The sequence below is a fragment of the Mastigoproctus giganteus genome, chromosome 9, assembly GCF_048544385.1.
Source record: "Mastigoproctus giganteus isolate SK-2022 chromosome 9, ASM4854438v1, whole genome shotgun sequence".
NCBI classification, from domain to species: Eukaryota; Metazoa; Arthropoda; class Arachnida; order Uropygi; family Thelyphonidae; genus Mastigoproctus; species Mastigoproctus giganteus.
In genome coordinates, this window is record NC_143583.1 from 37,526,593 (window position 1) to 37,545,678 (window position 19,086).

At 39.0% G+C, this 19,086-nt stretch overlaps 1 protein-coding gene across 2 annotated transcripts in view; it reads left to right on the forward strand.

The window, feature by feature from the left end:
• Positions 1-19,086, forward strand: part of LOC150080151 (sodium/potassium-transporting ATPase subunit alpha-like) — a 265,285-nt gene that overhangs the window by 157,320 nt on the left and 88,879 nt on the right. For both annotated transcript variants that reach the window (XM_090380961.1, XM_090380962.1), the window contains exons 7-8: positions 7,067-7,335; positions 12,547-12,745. In XM_090380961.1, the coding sequence (XP_090237087.1) occupies positions 7,067-7,335; positions 12,547-12,745 (468 nt within the window). The remainder of the gene's footprint in view (positions 1-7,066; positions 7,336-12,546; positions 12,746-19,086) is intronic.

The following is a 19,086-nucleotide window of genomic DNA, read 5'->3' on the forward strand; positions in this document are numbered from 1 at the left end:
ATGCGGCGCTGCGTTTTCAGCCATGAAAATTCTGAAACCAAAAATTGCAAGATACTGGAGGAGATCTTCGCGTCTGCGTATCTACTGTCAGGCCCAAGATTTAGAGCAGGATTTAAGTATTCTGGACCCTCGTGACCTTAGAGTCCTGTAGCAGTTGTGCCTCTGGCCTGGTAAATTTGGCCTTGACTGGATTAAGCAATTGTATTTTCTCCCATTAACGTTGCCTAATATTCTTGTGATATTAAAATTTAAACATTTATTGATTATTGCAATGAACATATAAGATAAGAGTTTTTGTATTCATAGACATGACTGAATCAGAACGACTGAGTCAGAGGAAGAGGAGCTGAAAGTGCCTCGGGATAAAAAAGACTTACACTTAGGGGTTAAGATGCCGATAGACATGAAATTTCCCATGCAGTGTAAATAGGCAGCTAGAAGGGTACATATTGTGCTGTCCATTATATGTAAGACCTTTGCTAGTAGGGAGAAGGACGATTATTTCCCTATACAAGACGATGGGCAGACTGATCTTGAATAATGTATTCAGATCTGGAGAGAGGAGAGGGGTTCAAAAGAAGGGCCACCAGATTAGTGAAGAGTATAAATTGGTGCAACATTGAAGAATGTCTGAAATTTGGACTGCTCTACTAGACTTCTAAAGGGAAATTTGTTTGGTTATAATGAGTGAGGAAGATTATTCACTCTCGTAGGTGAGACAAGAACCAGGAGATACAAATATAAAGTCTTAGGGAATGACAAAAAATTGGTTCTCATGAAGTTTACCTATAGGCAGCAGATTGTTGAACAGTGGAATAAGTTGCTTCGCAAAGTGGAAGAGGTAATGATGCTGGCTGAATTCCAAGCGGAATTGGAGGGTTACTTGTGGGAATGGGATACTGTATATATTTTCGGGATTGTTATTATTTTTTTGGCTTTTGCAGAATTCCGCTTACTTGCATCATTCAGTATTACTAATACTAAAATTATGAGTCCTTGCGGATAGCACAGTGCATACACGCACCGTCCTCCTAACACTGGGAAAATGCTCGGGTTCGAATCTCGTCAATGATACGAGAAATTTTTATGGGCTTTTCTCGCAACGTGGCAGAGTTAGTCGGCCTCATGCGAAGGTTGTAAGGTTTTTCCGTCGGAAACTCGGCTTTTTCTTCCAAGCAAGCAAATCGACCCCAGGACACACGCAATTTACAGACACAATATATGTGGTATAATATGGTTTGAGGCCACGATGCGCCTAAAACACCACAAAACCTAAAATTATACATGATAAACATTCTAACATATATGTAACTAACATTTTTGATAATACCATTAGCTTCTTCCTCTTAGAAATATGAACCAATCAAAAATTACAACATAAACCAACTCTAATATATCTTCACTTGCACAGCCAGTATAGAGAACACTACTTCTATGTGAAATGCCGAAGCAAAAAGCGAAAGCAGCCATTAAGCATCAGTCTTCAATCGGTTTGTAGGGACGAAAAGACCCGAGTTTCCGGGTGAATAAACTCATACAACTAGAGGGTTGCACGAGTTTATCCCCTAGCTGCAGGGTCAAAAAGAAAGTCCTTAAAAATTACTACCGTCTCGATGGTATAACCACTTGTGCTAGCCACGAGAGCGTCTGCTTACAATACTTGACTACAGTATTGTAAGCTGTTCTAGCAGTAGTCATGGGACAGCCCTCTGACTACAAGAAATTCTGTGTGATTTCGAAATATGCAAATATTCTGGCCTACGAAGGTAATCAGCAGTTAGTTTTGAAAGAGTTCACAGAGTTTCAGAAGAGAATGATAGATTTTATGGCGAAAATGTGCCTGTTGTTTCTCAGGAATTAAACATTCCCAAATAGACAATTGGCAAAAAAAAAAAAAAAAAATTCAAATTATTTTATTAGAGTCACCCAGAATTTCACCCATTTATGTAATGCGTCTGTATATTGCGCGTGTTCTCTGGTCGATTTGCCTGTTTTTCTGGACGAAAAAACCCCAGTTTCCGGAGAGAAAACCTTGCCATCTACGCCTGAGACCGACTAACTCAGCCACATAGTGTAAAAAGTCCATTAAAGTTCCTTGCGTCATAGTAGTAGTAGTAGTAGTGGTGGTATGTGATGCAAGAAAGCAAGTGTATGACCTTATGCAGCATCAGCCAAAAAAAAAAAAAAAAAAATCACACCATTCCCTGCAAATGCCTGTCCAGTTCCTCCTTAAATTTATTTAACCTATCCACTTTCACAACGACAGATGGAAGTTTGTTCCAGCAATTAACCACCCGCTGGCTAAAGGCAAATTTCCGCACATCTATTCTACATCTGTCCTTTCTTAATTTAAATTTATGCCCCCTTAGGTTCGTAATCTGAACAAGTGGAAGGATCCCATCAGAATTCAGCGTGCTCAACCCATTCAAGGCCTTATATACCTCAATCAGATCACCTCGAAGGTGCCTTGTTTCCAGCCACTGCAATTTGCAGAACTTAAGCCTCTCTTGTAAGCGGATCCCTTCATTCCCCTCAACAATCTTGTTGCCCTTCTCTGTACATGCTCAAGCAAATCTAAATCCTTCCTAAAATGAGGCCTCCAGACCTGTACGCAGTACCCAAGGCGTGGCATGACCATTGCCTTATACAGAGGGACAATCACCTCATTTTCCCTGCTAGCAAAATTCCTATATATCATTGACAAAACCCCATGACCTGCCCTGGCAGTCTGTCTGCATTGTTCAGAAAACTTCATATCTGACTGCACAATTACTCCCAGGTCTTTTTCATTTTCTACCACCTTAAGTGTAGTACCACACAGTTGGTACATTTCTCTGGGGTTACTTCTACCCATATGCAGTACTTTGCATTTGTCAAGGTTAAACTTCAGTTGCCACTTCTTAGCCCATCTGCCCAAATTATCTAGATCCTGTTGCAGTAGCACACTGCCATTTCTGCCATTAACAACCCTGCCAACCTTTGCATCATCTGCAAACTTCGACACTAAGCCTGATATACCTTCATCAATATCATTGATAAATATACAAAACAGTAGAGGACCCAACACCGAACCCTGAAGGACTCCACTAATAACATTAGTCCACAAAGAGGCGCACCCATTAATTTTCACCCTCTGTCTTCTCGCACTTAACGGTCCTTTTATCCATTGTAGCCACTTACCCTTAATACCATTCTGCTCTAATTTGTACAATAGTCTTCCATGCGCAACAGTGTCAAAAGCTTTCCTGAAATCCAAATATATGATATCAAAATTATTTTTTGCATCCAGTTCCTTTGTAACCACGTAATAATATCCTATCAAATTTGTCAGACAAGACTTTCCCTTAACAAACTCATGCTGTGTCTGAATTATTGCTGCAGTCTTGTCTAGATGATCCTGCAATGCATCTTTAACCAGTGACTCCATTATTTTACCCGGAACAGAAGTTAAACTAACTGGTGTGTAATTACTCGTGTCACCCTTCGATCCTCCTTTGTGAATTGGGGATACATTTGCACATATCCAGTCCGTGGGGACTTCCCCTGAGTCCAAGGATGCTCTCATAATTATGGCTAAGGGTTTGCTTAGTTGCTTTGCCGCCTCCTTTAATATAACTGGATAGATCCCATCCACCCCAGGTGCCTTTCTTATGTTTAACTTCAACAATTTCTCTTCCACTTTGCTCTCAGTTATTACAAAATCATTTAGCACCCTGCTACAATTTGATAACCTTCTGCCATTTTCAAACTTTAATAACTCCTCATGTATGAATGTAGATGCAAAATACTCATTCAGTTTGTTTGCTATCTGAGCAGGATAGTCAATAGTCGAACCATCGATATCAAGTGGACCAATCAGATTCATCCCCTTCCATTTAGAGTTTATATAAGTAAAGAAGTTCTTGTTGTTTTTCTTAGCATGTTTTGCCTAAGATTTCTCATAATCTGCCTTCGCTTGCCTAACCTCCTTTGTGACCTGATTACAGACTATCTTATATCTTCCGTAGGCTTCTGAGTCTCTTGATAATTTATATGCATCCTATGCATTTTACTTCTCTAATGAACTAATGAGACTCTGTCACGAGTCTCATTAGTTCATTTGATAACCATTTAGGCCTAAACCTTGAACAATATTTTTTAATACGTATGAAACTTTTAGTAGCTTCCACGATTAATTCCTTGAATACTTCCCACTTAGAATTTACTGTTGGTAACATCGTCAGTTGATCCCACTGTACAGAATTTAAAAACTGTCTGAGACCACTGTACTCACCTTTACGGAAGCAAAAACTATTTCTTTTATCCCTGATGGTAATTATATCTTTAAGTAAATCCCACATCAGTACACTGTGATCACTGCCACCTAGTGATTCCTTTATCTGCAAATTCTTAATGCACGAATGATCACTGCTGATAACCAGATCATGAGTATTACTTTCTCTGGTTGCCTCTTGAACATGCTGCTGCAGAAAACAATCATCCAATAAATCCACAAAAGTCTGACTAGTGTGTGAGTGACCAACCCACAAGTTCCAGTCAATATCTGGGAAGTTAAAATCCCCCATTATAAGACATTCCGGTTTACTAGCCCACTCTATTTCTCTGTACAATTGTTCATTGTACTCATTCGAGTCATTAGGCCTATAACACACTCCTACTCTTATTTTTGCTTTGAGAGTGCTTATGTCACACCAAACTGACTCAACAGTGCACTGTTCATCTATATCAACTGGATGCACTTCCTTTGATTTTATGTTTTTCTTAATTAACAGCATAACACCTCCTCCTTTCCTATCCTGTCTATCCTTTCTGTACACATTGTACTCCCCAAATTCCAGTTCTACATTCCTTATATCTGTGTGACACCACGTCTCTGCTATCCCAATGATATCCGCCTTTGATGTCTTGACCAACACTTCAAATTCATCAAATTTATTTTCTATACTTCTAGCATTGGTATACATGCAAGTATACATGTACCTATCCTTATTATTAGATACCCTAACACATCCCATATACCCACCTGTTTCACGATAATAGTGATATTGCGCTAGAATCGGAAAAGCCAAAATGGTGGTCGATCAGTGGGGCATGCCCATGCCCCACTGATCGACGGGATTCGAACCCGGGCCTTTTCCACCTGGTGTGGGGAGGACGGTAACGATACCACTGTGCTACCGCAAAGACAGTAGACAACGGGCAAAGTGTGTTAAGTGTCTAACGGCACCAGGGGTTTCCCCCATCTCCACGTTGCTTTCATTGTGAGTGTACCAGTTCGCTGGGAAGGCCAGATATTTAAAAGTGTGTGAATCACGTGAGTGTGTAATGTTAGGTACCGTTGTACCTCTGGTCATTTAGCAGCTGGACCCCTGCTGAGGCCCAACGTTACCCGCACTTCGTCCCGTGGAGGCAGACCAGGTAACCACTTGTTTAAATTTGCACTCTGGCAGGTCCTGCCTCCTAGTTTCCTGAGATTTCATTGGCTAGGACCTAAAAAAAAAAAAAAATTTGCTTGGTGATATTGCGCTAGAATTGGAAAAGTCAAAATGGTGGGCGAACAGTGTAATTTAGATACGGTTATTTTTGACGTGTGAGGCATTCGTTTGCGTACAGATAGAGTGGGGTGAGTAGAATGAAGATTGGGGAGATAAAGACAGAAGAATGAGGTCAATAGTAAAGACGACCTCAGGTGGAATCAGTGGGGCATGTCCATGCCCCACCAGAGACAGCTAGCATAGTGTGCATTGTGTTAGGGTCAGGCGCCACCTGTGGTTTCCCACATCTGCGCCATATGTACACTGTGAAGAAATACAGTACTACTGTAGATGTCAGAAAAGTGTTGTGTGTTGAATGTGTAGTTTTGTGGCATTTGGCCGCAGGTCCCCTGGTGGAACCCCACGTTGCCCGCACACACCACTAGGAGGTAGCCAGGCTGCCCATAATTCTCTGGCTAGTCTCCGTCAGGGTCGCCTCAGCTTCCTGAGCGGAGACCAAATTAAAAAAAAAAAAAAGCGATTAGATAGGGTGAGGTAGTACAGAGTGTACAGAAGAAGAGGGGGAAATGAAAGTAAGCGTAAGGGGATATAGGCAAAGGCATCCCCAACCAATCAATGGACACTCAGTCGATCAGGCGAAGGCAAAGAAAGGGGAAGGAATGGGGTCGAAAGTGACTGTACAAGGGAACACAGATAGGATCGCCATTTGGCGCCTCTGTCATTGACACCGGCTGGTGTACAATCCAGGGGTTTAATTCAATGCAATGGTAGCTTTCAAACTCCAATCGTCGAATAGTTGTCCGTTTGATGATGTGGTGGTCAAGTTCATGCCTGTCTAGAGAGACAACTGGCAATCTACTGAAGGAATGAAAGTCTAGAGGTGACATTGAGTCCAAGAAACGACGAGGTAGACGTTAAATACTGACTTCCAGAAACTGCCGCACGATGAGACCGCTGAAATCTTTAATTCCCCATTTGTACCTTGCACTCTGAGTTTAGTGATGAGAGCAACCACAAGAAACCTGTAAGTGTTTCCACAACACATAGAGAGCTGCATGCTACTAATTTTCAGGGAAGAACTGAAACTCACCAGCCATTGATAACAAAAATAAATTCAGACCGTCGATTGGCATTGTACACGGCACACTAATCATGGACTGCATACCAATGGAGATAAACAGCAAAACTTCCCACTATAGTTTGCTATAAACAACCAAAATATTGTATTATAATCCTATGACCATCAGCCCCGGAGATATTTCCGTGATGTCTACGCAAGTCTATACCATGCAACAGATAAGACAGATTTTAAGCTTTGTGTATTGAATGCCTTTTTCCTAATGATAACGAATATTGTTCTTCTAAATAATTTATCTTTAAAAAATATTGAATTAATTTATTTAGGAAGCAGTTTAGCTTCTTGATTAAACACATTTTAAAATAATTGGTGTGTGTGTGTGTGTGTGTGTGTGTGTGTGTGTGTGTGTGTGTGTGTGTGTGTGTGTGTGTGTGGTTCACAAATGTTTATCGATTGCCACACCAATGAAAATCGCAATTTTTGAATTTTACAGGTGCTGGAACCGGAATTGTAGTCAATACTGGTGATCGTACGATAATGGGTCGTATTGCTAATTTGGCTTCGGGTTTAGAAGTAGGCGACACACCAATTGCTCGTGAAATCGCTCATTTTATTCATATAATCACTGGCGTTGCTGTATTTCTTGGAGTCACGTTCTTCATCATCGCATTTATATTGGGGTATTATTGGTTGGATGCTGTGGTCTTCCTCATTGGAATCATCGTGGCTAATGTCCCAGAAGGTCTTTTAGCGACAGTAACGGTGAGATATACAGTACATCATTGAAAAACCTTATACTGTATTAATAATATATTAAATATAAATAAATATCTTTTATAAATAGATAAATTTATTTTAAAATGTAGTGATAAATATTGTAAATTATGTCCTAGTTCCCTCGTTGGTAGCACACTTCGTATAATCACTGTCCTCCCCACACCGGCTGGAAAAGACGAGATGGAATCCTGTCACTGATGCGAGGAATTTTTATGGACCTTTTGCACAACGTTGCTGAGTTAGTCGGTCTCAGGCGAAGGTAGCATGTTTTTTTCCTGGAAACTTGGGTTTTTCGTTCAGCAAACAACAAATCGACCAAAGAACACACACAATTTACAGACATACTACATACCGCCTAAGTTTCTTATTTGCCTAAAACCCTATAACAACTGGCTAACCAACCATTGTAAATTATCTAATAAAATTCGACTATGTACAAGTTAGTGCAAATGCATCATATTAGTACACAGCCAATTCTATATTAGCAAATCTTGCGTACCTACCCACCCACCGAAGAAGGGCCAAATAGCCCTGAAACGGTGCCGTCTGGATGGTGGTATCCACTGAGAATAAGTAACAATAGTCTTCTCCTTTAGGTGGAGCGTTACTTTGAGGTAGTGCAATGTCATGGCAACTCGTCGTGAAGGTATCCACAATATGTGATATGACTTAAAGGATGCCGTTTTTGTAAATAATTTGCTAATCTAGAATTGGCTGTGTACTAATATGATGCATTTGCACTAACTTGTACATAGTCTAACTTTCTCGCAGCCTGAGGCATAAGCCCTAATGCATTATAGTCTAATAAAATTCTTAATTAAATTTAATTAAAATATTATTATTGCTAATGTTGCCCACCTTATTATTACCAATGTGACCCTAATACGTTTTTTTAATATAAAAAAGAAGCATATTAGAGCCACCCGAGAATAAACTAATCTCCCCATGTGTTATATGGCCATTACTTATATTTTCTGGTCGATCTGTCTGTTTTTCTGGAAGAAAATCAGATAGTGAATAAAGCCCATTAAAGTTACTCACATCACTGACAGGATTCGAACTTGAGCCATGGTTATAATCACCATTTTTAGGGAAGATGCTGATTGTAACCAATGTGCTACATACCGCGCGGACTGTCCACCTTAATAATAAATACAGACAACTAATTTTTTTAAAATACGCATTGAAAAATATAAGCAGTATTTCTCCTTTTTTTTAAATGATATAATGGCCGTTTAAGCCATTATATGTATTATATATACACTGCCCTGCCGTTATATCCGGACACCTGCATTTAGACAAAAAAAGAGCTTTTATTGTTTCATTTAATATTTTGTGATGAAACGTTTTGCTTTTATGACGGCCTTCAATCTTCGCGGCATGCTCTCAACCAGCTTTTTATAAAAAGCTGGTTGAGAGCATGGCCAATCCAACTTTTACACACCCATATCCTCAAACAACTCTGTTACGACCCGAACAGTATGGCATGGCGCGTTGTCTTGCTAATATAGGTATGGGCCTTTCCCGAAGTATTGCCATAATGTTGGAAGTGCATAATTGTCCAGGCTGTCCTGGTATTAGCCAGAATTCATGGTTTTGTCGATAACGACTAATGGATCCAAGCCAAACAATGGATGGAGCTCCATACCATGACACTGTCTCAACCAAACTTCATTGTTGGGAATCAGGAAGGAACTGTTCCCCAAGCATTTACCACACCCAGGAACGGCCATCGAACTAGTAGAGTGCAAACATCGACTCGTCTGTCCATAGGACTGTTTTCCACTGCTGTACAGTCCAGGATTCGCGCTGCTTACACCATGTTAATCGGCGTCTAGCATTTGTTGAGGTGATCAATTCTGTTGAACTGTTGAGGTAATTCTGTTGAACGTGTCATCTTGCATACCCACTTTTGCAATTTTCTGTTCGAAGCCCAATGTGCATATTTATAACAAGTTCTGTAACGTGTTGCGTGCATAGGACCTGTTTTCCCATTAATGGAGGTGTGTCCGGATATTAATGGTAGGGCAGCGTGTATATATATTATATAATGACCGTTTTGGCCATTATCATCATCATAATCATACATTATTGCTTCTAGTTAACGCAGTTTCTTATGATAAAAGCTTTTTTTTTTTTTTTTACCTTTTTAATAACGCCCAGCGGCATTTCTAAATACCAGTCGTCTCTCTCATAGGAAATATACACTGTCTTACCATTAATATTCGGACACATCTCCGTTCTGCCAGACTGCGTTGGTTACGTCCTACCAACTATTACTAGACACAATTATAAATATACTCTTCGAGGAGAAATTAGCACGATTGCGAATGCAAGGTGCCGCCATCGACGCAGTTAACTGACTTCCAGCCCGGAATGATAAAAGGGTGCCACATAAGAAGTCAGTCTGTATGTGATATTTCAACTCCACTGAAAATTCCCAGGTCAGCTATTGGTGATGTGGTCTGTAAATAAATAAATTTTCTGTTTATACTCCGGGACGACCAAACGGTCAGAGGAGTTCACAAGATAGACAGAATACAACAAATGGAAGAGGACTAGTACTGAAACCAACACGAAACAAGCCGAAAACCTACGAATTGTATGGAACTTAGCAGAAGATCCCTGCAAAGAATCGTCCTCTCAGAACGCAGGTCAATGTAGTCGCACAGAACCCTCATTGACATGATTGGGACACATGTCAGCACCAGCACATTGCTGAGGTGCTGACATGACTTGATGTAAGGTCTAATGACTTGATGTAAGGTCAGCCATTCTTGGACCGTAGGCGAACGGAAAGCTGTGCTTTAGAGTGAGGAGTCACTGTACATGGCCTACTAGTCTGATGGTCGTGCCTGGGTGTGGCGGATGGTCGGATAAAGCTATCTGCCACACAGCGTTGTTCCGACAGTGAAGTTTGGCAGAGACAGAGTGATGTGTCTGTTTTTTTATAGTTTTACCTGCAACCATTGGTTGTTTTAGACCAAACCATGACTGCTGAGATCTGTCTAGACATCCTGAACAATAATACATTATCAAAGTTGTAGAAAGCCCATACTTGAATCAGCAGGACAACGCCCCATGTCATACTGCTCGAATTGTGAAGGACAGGTTTGAGGATTTGAGCATCAAAAGGTTGGACGGTCCTGACCTCAGTTCTATAGAGATCCTCTGGGATAAATTGGATCGTTGGGTACGTGTGAGGAGAGGTTGCCCAAAAACAGAGCTGAGCTGATAGCCGATTTGAAGGCCGAATGGCGAAAAAAAGTGATGGGTAGTATTCCACGGAGACCAGAAGCTGTCATAAAGACTAAAGGTTTCAGCACATGTTATTAGTTTTCCTCTAAATAAAGGTTATTTGTGGAGATGCAGGTGGCCGTATGCTAATGGTAGGGCAGAGTAGATACTATATCTGAATGCCAAATGAATAATCGTAAAAGTGCCTACTTCCTGCTGTTGACGTATCGTCATAATTTCACGAAGTATGCCTGAACTCCAAAGCAAAAATCTTCATACAAGAGTGAACAAAAAGGCTTAATGTATTTTTCGAAAAAAAAAAAAAGGCATTTAAATAAAGTCGTATTTGGTCTTTTATGATAATGAAAGTATTACTTCGCTTGAGAAACATTTTCACTCTGAAAAAAAATCCACAGAAAAGAATAGGTACACTTTTAGCGATTCTATTCTTTTCTGTTTCGGTGTAAACTTAATGTTATGTTGATCCATCTGTTGAGTACCTATTCATTTTTTTCTTTACCTTTCATTTGCACATTTTTTTTTTAAAATAACCAAGTGTAATGAGCCATAGCGAATTCATTTACTTCTTGAAACCTAGGCGGAACTTTGATCACACCTCTCTGAGAACATATTCCGAAAATTTTTAGAAATTAAAATTGTTTTAGAATCTGCTTAGCATCTATAAACCATCAAGTAAAATCTAAGAGTGAAATCAAGAAAGCAACATTCCAGAAACAACAAAAAAGAGAGAACACTCAGCGGTGCAGAAGTTGTGCAGTGAACACATGATTCTTAAAAATGCTGGAATATGACATCCGTAGTTATTTTCCTATTTATTCACATTTATTTGGTTCTTATCTACAGTGGCAATTATACTGGTTAGTTATAAACTCATGGCTTTACTGTAGACAGATTTCACAGAAAGCTATAGGTACACAGCTTTTTTTTTTTTTTTTTTCTCATAACTGTGCGACCTACATTTAAGTGAATGTGGGTCGCGTTTGCTTCCATACAGCGACCAAACTACAGACAGTTTTTTTTTTTTTTTTTTATTTGCTTTACGAATTGGCAACTTAAGAGTCCACAGAAGGATAAATTATCAATGGCCATCTATACTTTAGAGAAAAGTCGTTACGTGTCTTCGGTTGCCTTTACATAAAATGCAGTGCTGACTGACTGTTTAAAATTTCTCTGGAGAACCAGCATAGAATATCTACTTTGAAATTGGGTAGTAAACAAATATGAAGGCATTAGGCGTTGTAAAAATAAGTTAAGTATCTGAGTTTGAGAAATGGCGTGACCCCGTTTTCTGATCAACAGACAAATGGTCGTCGTTTTGGGACCAATCAAATATTGTGTTGGTACTAAAATAGTTGTTTAATGTGCCAACAAAAAAAAATATCCAGACACAATTCTCATTCTTTAGAAAGAACATATACTTTAAATATTCCTTTTTTGGTATAATTTTCATTATTCGGATGATATTGAGTTTTATTTTTAAACTCTGAATCTCGGCTTGTTTTATTATTATTCTGATCAGCAGAAGCCATTAAAAATTTATTTTTTTTCCAATTCAGCGACAGTATTCAAATATTATGACTGGATGATTGGATACATTTTTGGGAATTTGATTCAGAAATGTTTATTCAGATAGAATATTCCCAAATTCGTGTGCTTGCAGTGTAGAATTAGTTCTGAGGTAACTAATGTACTGGAACTTCTGTACATAAATTCCTGTACAGTATCAGTTGGTGATTTGCTGTGGTTTAGTTGCTCTCAAGAGTGTATTGGGCTCATAAAAGTTGCTCGCTCATTGAGAGGATTCGAACCCGGTGTGGGGAGAAGGGTGAGTATAACCACTGCTACCGGCGCGGAAAAATCAAATAGAATAGATAGTTTTTACATTGTAATTATGAGAGCTGAATACTTTTTTATAGATTTTTTTTTTTTACGTTCTAGGTGTGTCTCACTCTAACGGCCAAACGAATGGCATCGAAAAATTGCCTGGTTAAAAATTTAGAAGCAGTTGAAACCCTTGGTTCCACATCTACTATCTGTTCTGATAAAACAGGCACTCTCACTCAGAATCGCATGACTGTAGCTCACATGTGGTTTGATAACCAGATTATTGAAGCTGATACCACAGAAGATCAGTCTGGTAATTTTAATAATCGGTATATTTAGATGGCCATTTAAATATTCAGCTAAATAAATTTAGATATGATGGTTTAATGTGAACGTAAACTATGTTGCTATGCTTTGCGATTAATTTTGTTCTCTTACCTCTCACGGTATTTATATAATTTCACACAGCAGTTTTAAATGGAAGACTTTGGTGTAGTTTTAAATTTGAAAGCTGTTGAACTTAAAATAATCTTAATCTTAACTGTAATCTTAAAAATATCTGGACACCAATTAATTTTTTGAATGATATTCATTCAGAAAATTGTGTGGGCGCCCAACTTTTACCTAACAACCGTAATGATATGGAAACTCTTTCGATCAATGTATGGTAATCAGATTACATTGAACAATGTAACAATTTTTCAATAGAAGTATGGCGGACTTAGTGTATTTTTTAACGTCGATTTCGAATATGCAACTCGTTTTTATCTACTACTGTCGGTTCGAAAGCTGTTTCATGTTTTAGTTTTCATGTACTTAGATTATGGTCTATCTGTTCGTATTAGTTAGACTGCTGATTAAGAAGTTCTGGAGTCAGGAGTTTTATAGATCTTGCTGCAGTGCTCAGCAGAGCGTTTTATATGATTGTAAACATTTTAGGCCTACACACTGGTCATAATTAAAAATTTCGTAAAAGTTATGGCCAGGAATGGAGATGGCTTTCGATATTTAAAACTATAAGTTCCAAGCATTAGTGATGCCAGTATCAAAGAAGATGTTTTTTCATCGGTTAACAGATCAGACAGTTTTGCTTCATATGAACATTTTGAAATAGTGTTAAATTCTTTAGCAGTGAAAGTTTTGAATTGAATTGAGAATTCGCTGCAAACTAGCCAAAATTTCGATTGCATACACTCCTAAGAATACACTTCCTCCATTCCCATTTTGACTTTTTCCCAGATGACACCGGACACGTTAGTGACGAACTCGGTGAACATTTTCATCAAGATATTGCTACCACGTAGAAATTTCACACAGCAGTTTTAAATGGAAGAATACCAAGGAAAATAGAAGTCCGTTATGGCTGGCAGACTATTTCTGGACATTGATAGAGGCTACTGATCATTACAAAAGGAAAAGCAGGAAAAATGTATTTAACTATAAATTATACTTAATATAGTTAAATTGATTTTACTATATTAACCAAAAAAATTAATTAACTGTATTTTTTACGCTGCTTTTGTAACACTTGTTAAAATTTAATAAAAAATTAAACTATCATAAGCTGTATTCCTCTCAAAATTTAGGGATGCTAGGTAATATCTGACTTAAAATGAGGAGTCGGCTGAATAAAATCCAAGAAATGCGCTTATTCAGGGAGAGAAAAAAATTAAAAGCTTAAAATTTGTTTGTAGGTTGCGGCTATGGTGCCAGCGTTATCTGGTACCACAGCAGTAACAGGAATTTAAAAGTTATTAGTATTATAAAAAAAACAAAACAAAACCATTTTCTCCTGTATGGCATTTGTTTTTCTCACCGTGATGGCAACTTATATTGGTACCAAGTGCATGGGATGGTTGGTTGTGTCGGATTACTATTATTATTGGTACGGTATTACTGTTGATCGAAGGACTCTCTTACCGTCCTATAGGTGTTAAGGATAACGGCTTTCTGGAGTTCCCTGTAACTTCTCTGGGAGGCCTGTTGCTGCTAGGTACTTATGGAAGCTCGTTGGGATCATGCCAGTGGTTGACACGAAGATCAGGATGGTCACTACTTGTTTCATATGCCACATCTCTTTGGCTTCCCGTCTTGGGTCTGAGTACTTCCTGATCTTTTCCTCGTATGTTTTCTGGAGTTTGCTGAAGTCGGGCACCGCTATGTCGATCAGGTAGATAACCATTTGTTTCCTGTCGATAAGGATACGTTTGGTCTGTTGTACGGGATCATCTTGTCCGTTATTATGTCACGATCATAGTATAGTCAGTGAGTAGGGGGTCTCTAGTACTACTGAGGCTCGTACTTGTAATACGGTAAACTGTATTTGATCAGCTGATAGTTTTGAGCTAGTTTCTGATACATTATTCTGGCGATCTGGTCGTGTCTGTGAGTGTACTCCGTCTGAGTGATCACTCTGAATCCTGCGGTGATGTGCTGGATTGTTTCTGGGGCCAGATGGCATCGAAAACATGCCATCTGTTACTCCAGGATACTTGGAGATGTATTTCCTGGGCGTCTGCGTGGATAGCACGGTGGTATCGTCACCGTACTCCCCACACCGGGTGGAAAAGGCCCGGGTTCAAATCCCATCAATGACGCGAAGAACTTTATTGGACTTTTTTCATTGCGTGGTCGAGTTAGTTACTCTCAGGCGTAGATAGCAAGGTAGGTTTCCCCCCCAGAAACTGGGGGTTTTCGTCCAGCAAAACAGGCAAGTCAACCAGAGAACACACGCAATTTACAGACAAGATACATATATGGGTATATCAATTAACCTACCGAGTGACCCTAATGTAATTATTTGGTTTTTATAGTTCCTGGGCTTGCATGGCCAGCATGAAACCTTCGATCATGGGGAAGAGCCTTCCATTCATTGGCCAAGCATTGGAAACCATCTTATCTATGTAGTCTTGACGGAGATCATTGTGGTGTCTGCCATGGAATGCCTTTTTTCTCCCATCTTTCTGTATTTCTTTCTTCTGTCTAAGTCAGTATAGTCTCCTTGTTGAGGATGGGTGTTCCGTGCTGTTTATCTAGCTTCCCTGTGGCATAATAGATTGCGCTGTGTTTTCCTACTATTAATCTTGCAGATTCCTAATTGTCTTCTTCTCTTGTTCAGTGAGGTCAGTAAGTCCCCTCCCTTCTTGTTTACGGGCTTAAGATTTGGCGGTTAATTAATTGATTTCTCCATTACTTTAGAAAGAGTAGAATTGCAATGGGACGATAATTTCATGGGAGGGATTTGTCACCCTTTTTAGGAAATGGCTAGTTATGAGCTAATTTCCAAGAAGAACGAAAAACACCTTTGGAATAAAAAAATGAAAAAAGCGACACAGAACAGGAGTAAGTTCAGGAGCATAGGTTTTGAGAACAAGTGGAGAAATTCCATCAGGACCTGAAGCTTTCTTAGCATCAAGATTCGTCAGAATCATTCTGACATCCTTTTGACGGAAGATCACAGGAGGCATTGATGGAGCGTGAAGTGGAGTGGAGAATAAAGAATTCCATCCCTACAAGAATAATTTCACTGACACGATCTGAGCAAATGTTGACATCAGAAGTTTTGAAACAATAATCCAAACAAGGAAAGGAAGAAAAGAAATCTTGCAGATATCCCATTTTGCATTCTTGTAATGCCAAACAACACGAGGTTGGGAATGGCTACAAGAGAAAGGCTCCATTGGAGAAGAGACCATCACCAAGTTGTGATCTGGTGCCTAGAGGACCACTGACCTCGACCGTGTATTTAGAAGGGTTGTTTGTGAAAAAAAGATCAAGAGTGTTGGCTGTGAGGTTAGGATTGTCTGATATTCTCGTAGGTAAATGAATAATCTGTGCGATGCCATTAGTAGGTAAATGAACAATCTGTGCGAGGTCATTACGTCGAGATGCTGATCTCGACCAGCCGGCTACAGCTGACTAGAAAACGGAAGTCAGCTGGAGCTATGAATATTAAAATCACTGAGGATATTTACCTCACTGTTAGGAAACTTGGACTCGACAAAGTCAACTTTCGAAGAGTTCCGAATGATTAGTTTAGTTGGCAGATAAACGGATAATTTTGACAGAATATGGTAGAAAGATTTTAAGGCAGAAAAGATCGAAAAGAGGAGATTCCAAAATACTAAGTCTCTGACAGGGAATATCAGAACGGACATGTGCACAGGTACCACGTTTGAATTGAAAGGAATGATACAGCGAATAATTCGGATAACTGAGATGAGCAGTGGTTGAATCAACCGATAACTGGGATTCTGTCAGAAAAAGTACATGGGGTTTGGTAGACTGTAAGTGGAAATGGACATCATTGAGATTATAATTGAGACCACGTAATTTGTGAAATGAACGAAGAAGTGTTTGGGAGGTTTAGATCTTTTAGCAGATAAGTTTGCTCTCTCTATTAGTTTGACAATTCATGGTGTATTCGGTAATAAGAAAAGTTGTAAGGACATGCTATATGAAGTAATAAAATTTTCGGATATGGCGTACACATGGCCAGCTTATACCCAGCTCTTTGACATAACATGGCCTCGACAATGCCCCCCCCCCCCGCATATACACTACTCGGACTCCCACCAGTCCCTATCTGGCAAAGTAGAGGCAGTGAAATTATGCACTAGCTGATCCGGAAGCCTCATAGACAGTTTACAGTAGGTTCAGTCCGGTATACTTACTGGTGGCCGGCCTGCGAATACCCTTTTAGGGCTGTACGTCGAAATGTAAGGAAGATTGGATCTTACCATGATGTTCATCTTAACCTCAAACATCAATCATACTGCATGGTGGAAGAGATGGGGATTGGATTGTCTTGATGTTCTCGACAAGTTCTCTATATGGTAGTCTTCCATTTCGTCTGTCACAAGCATATCAAATTAAGTAAATTTGAAAGTATGTTTTATGCTCATTTCAAATGTTAAATCAGTTTTTTCCCATCGCCCATAGTTTTAATGTGATTCCCGTTTTATACAAACATTAAAATAGGTGACACTAGAACACTCACTTTTAAAAAAAAAATTAACTGTTATTTTTAACTGTACTGGTATGTAACTCCTGATGATTTTATGTTGTATTTCGCCTGTGGAAATCCTCCTCAGCATCCAACAGTAATCAGCCAGCATGCTTGGGCTCCACTTTCCTTGGTAACTCTTTTCCATTGTGGAAATGGTTTGATCGAAATGCTCCCCGTGCTCATCACTGAGAACTCCTAGGTTTTTTGGAAAGAAGTCCAAATGTGAATCGAAAAAATGGATCTTTAGGGACATTTTACATTCCTTAACTTCATAGGCCTTGAGAAGCTCATTGCTATTTCTTGGTAAATTTCCAAAAAAACTTTTCATTAACTTTTTTTAAGTGAGTTCCATGCAGTTTGTTCAACATCATTTATCTGTTCTTCAACATGTTCATCTTTCATCGGTTTTATTATATGGGGTCTCACAAATATGCCCTCTTTCATTTTGTTCTCACTGACTCCAGTAAATATCTCTTTCAGGTAAAGAAAACCTGCTCCATTTCAGTCCATTGCTTTGACAAAATTTTCATTATATTAAGTTTGATATGCAATGGTGTTAATAAAACGTTCTCTCTTGGAATGTAATTTCTTTCCTTTGAGGTCACTGTTTTTTTTAACATAATGGTTTTTCTTATCTCTACTGTCCCATTCACAAATAAAGTAACAATATTTTCTATAGCCAATTTTAATCCTAGTAAAAGAACAATCACTTATGGTCACCACAGATATGCCAAGAAAACTGCGCATACTTGATGCTTGTCAAGAGAAGTTTCATGTTATCGCAGGTTTCTTTAATTTGTGCAGCGTGATAAGGGTATTGATGGTAATGTATATGCGTTATAGAACATCACTGCTTTCAAACTCGCTTTTCAGAAATCAATATATAACCGCCATTCAGCTGATTTGTGCAGGTACCCTACAGTTTCCATTAAAGAATTTATGTCACTGCAGTAAACGAAATTGCCTTCTTGAGAAAATAAATATATAAGTGTTTGCTGACGTTAAGAAAACAGCATATTTTAATGTTCTCTTGCAGGAGATTCCATTCTTTCAGCATAGAAGCCAAAAGTTCAGCTTGATTTTTAGATAAGTTCAGATCACGAACAAGATCATTTAGTTCCTCTTGAGATATTGTGTTATTCCGAGATGTCACTTCCTGTTTGGATCACTAACTTGCTAGCTTTCGCCATAGTCGTTCTGAGTCTCACTGTCAAACTCAAAATCATTTGGTTCATCTTCTTCATCCAAATTGTAAGTTTTGGTGGTTTTGGTGCAAGTAGTTCTTCACTGTACAAAACAGGTCTTATAGCTGATGGTATATTTGGAAATTTTACGATTTGTTTAGATTTATAGGTAAACCCCTGAAATGTTTGTTATACAAAAATAACGAACTGTAGAATGGTCCTTTGGTTCAACCGTTCCCTTTCTAATTCAAGGGAAAGGTTGAACATGTTTGAACATACCCCAGCTTGTCAGACCACACAGCACCCAAAACAGCCTTTTCACACATTTATTCATTTGTAAAAGCGCATTCTATTGCTACTTCATTACTGTTTTATTTAAATCAAAATTTCTATGTCACATAAAAGTTGTGCGCGATACAGAAATTCTGTTTGCGTTTTTGAATAAAAAAAAATAAAAATAGT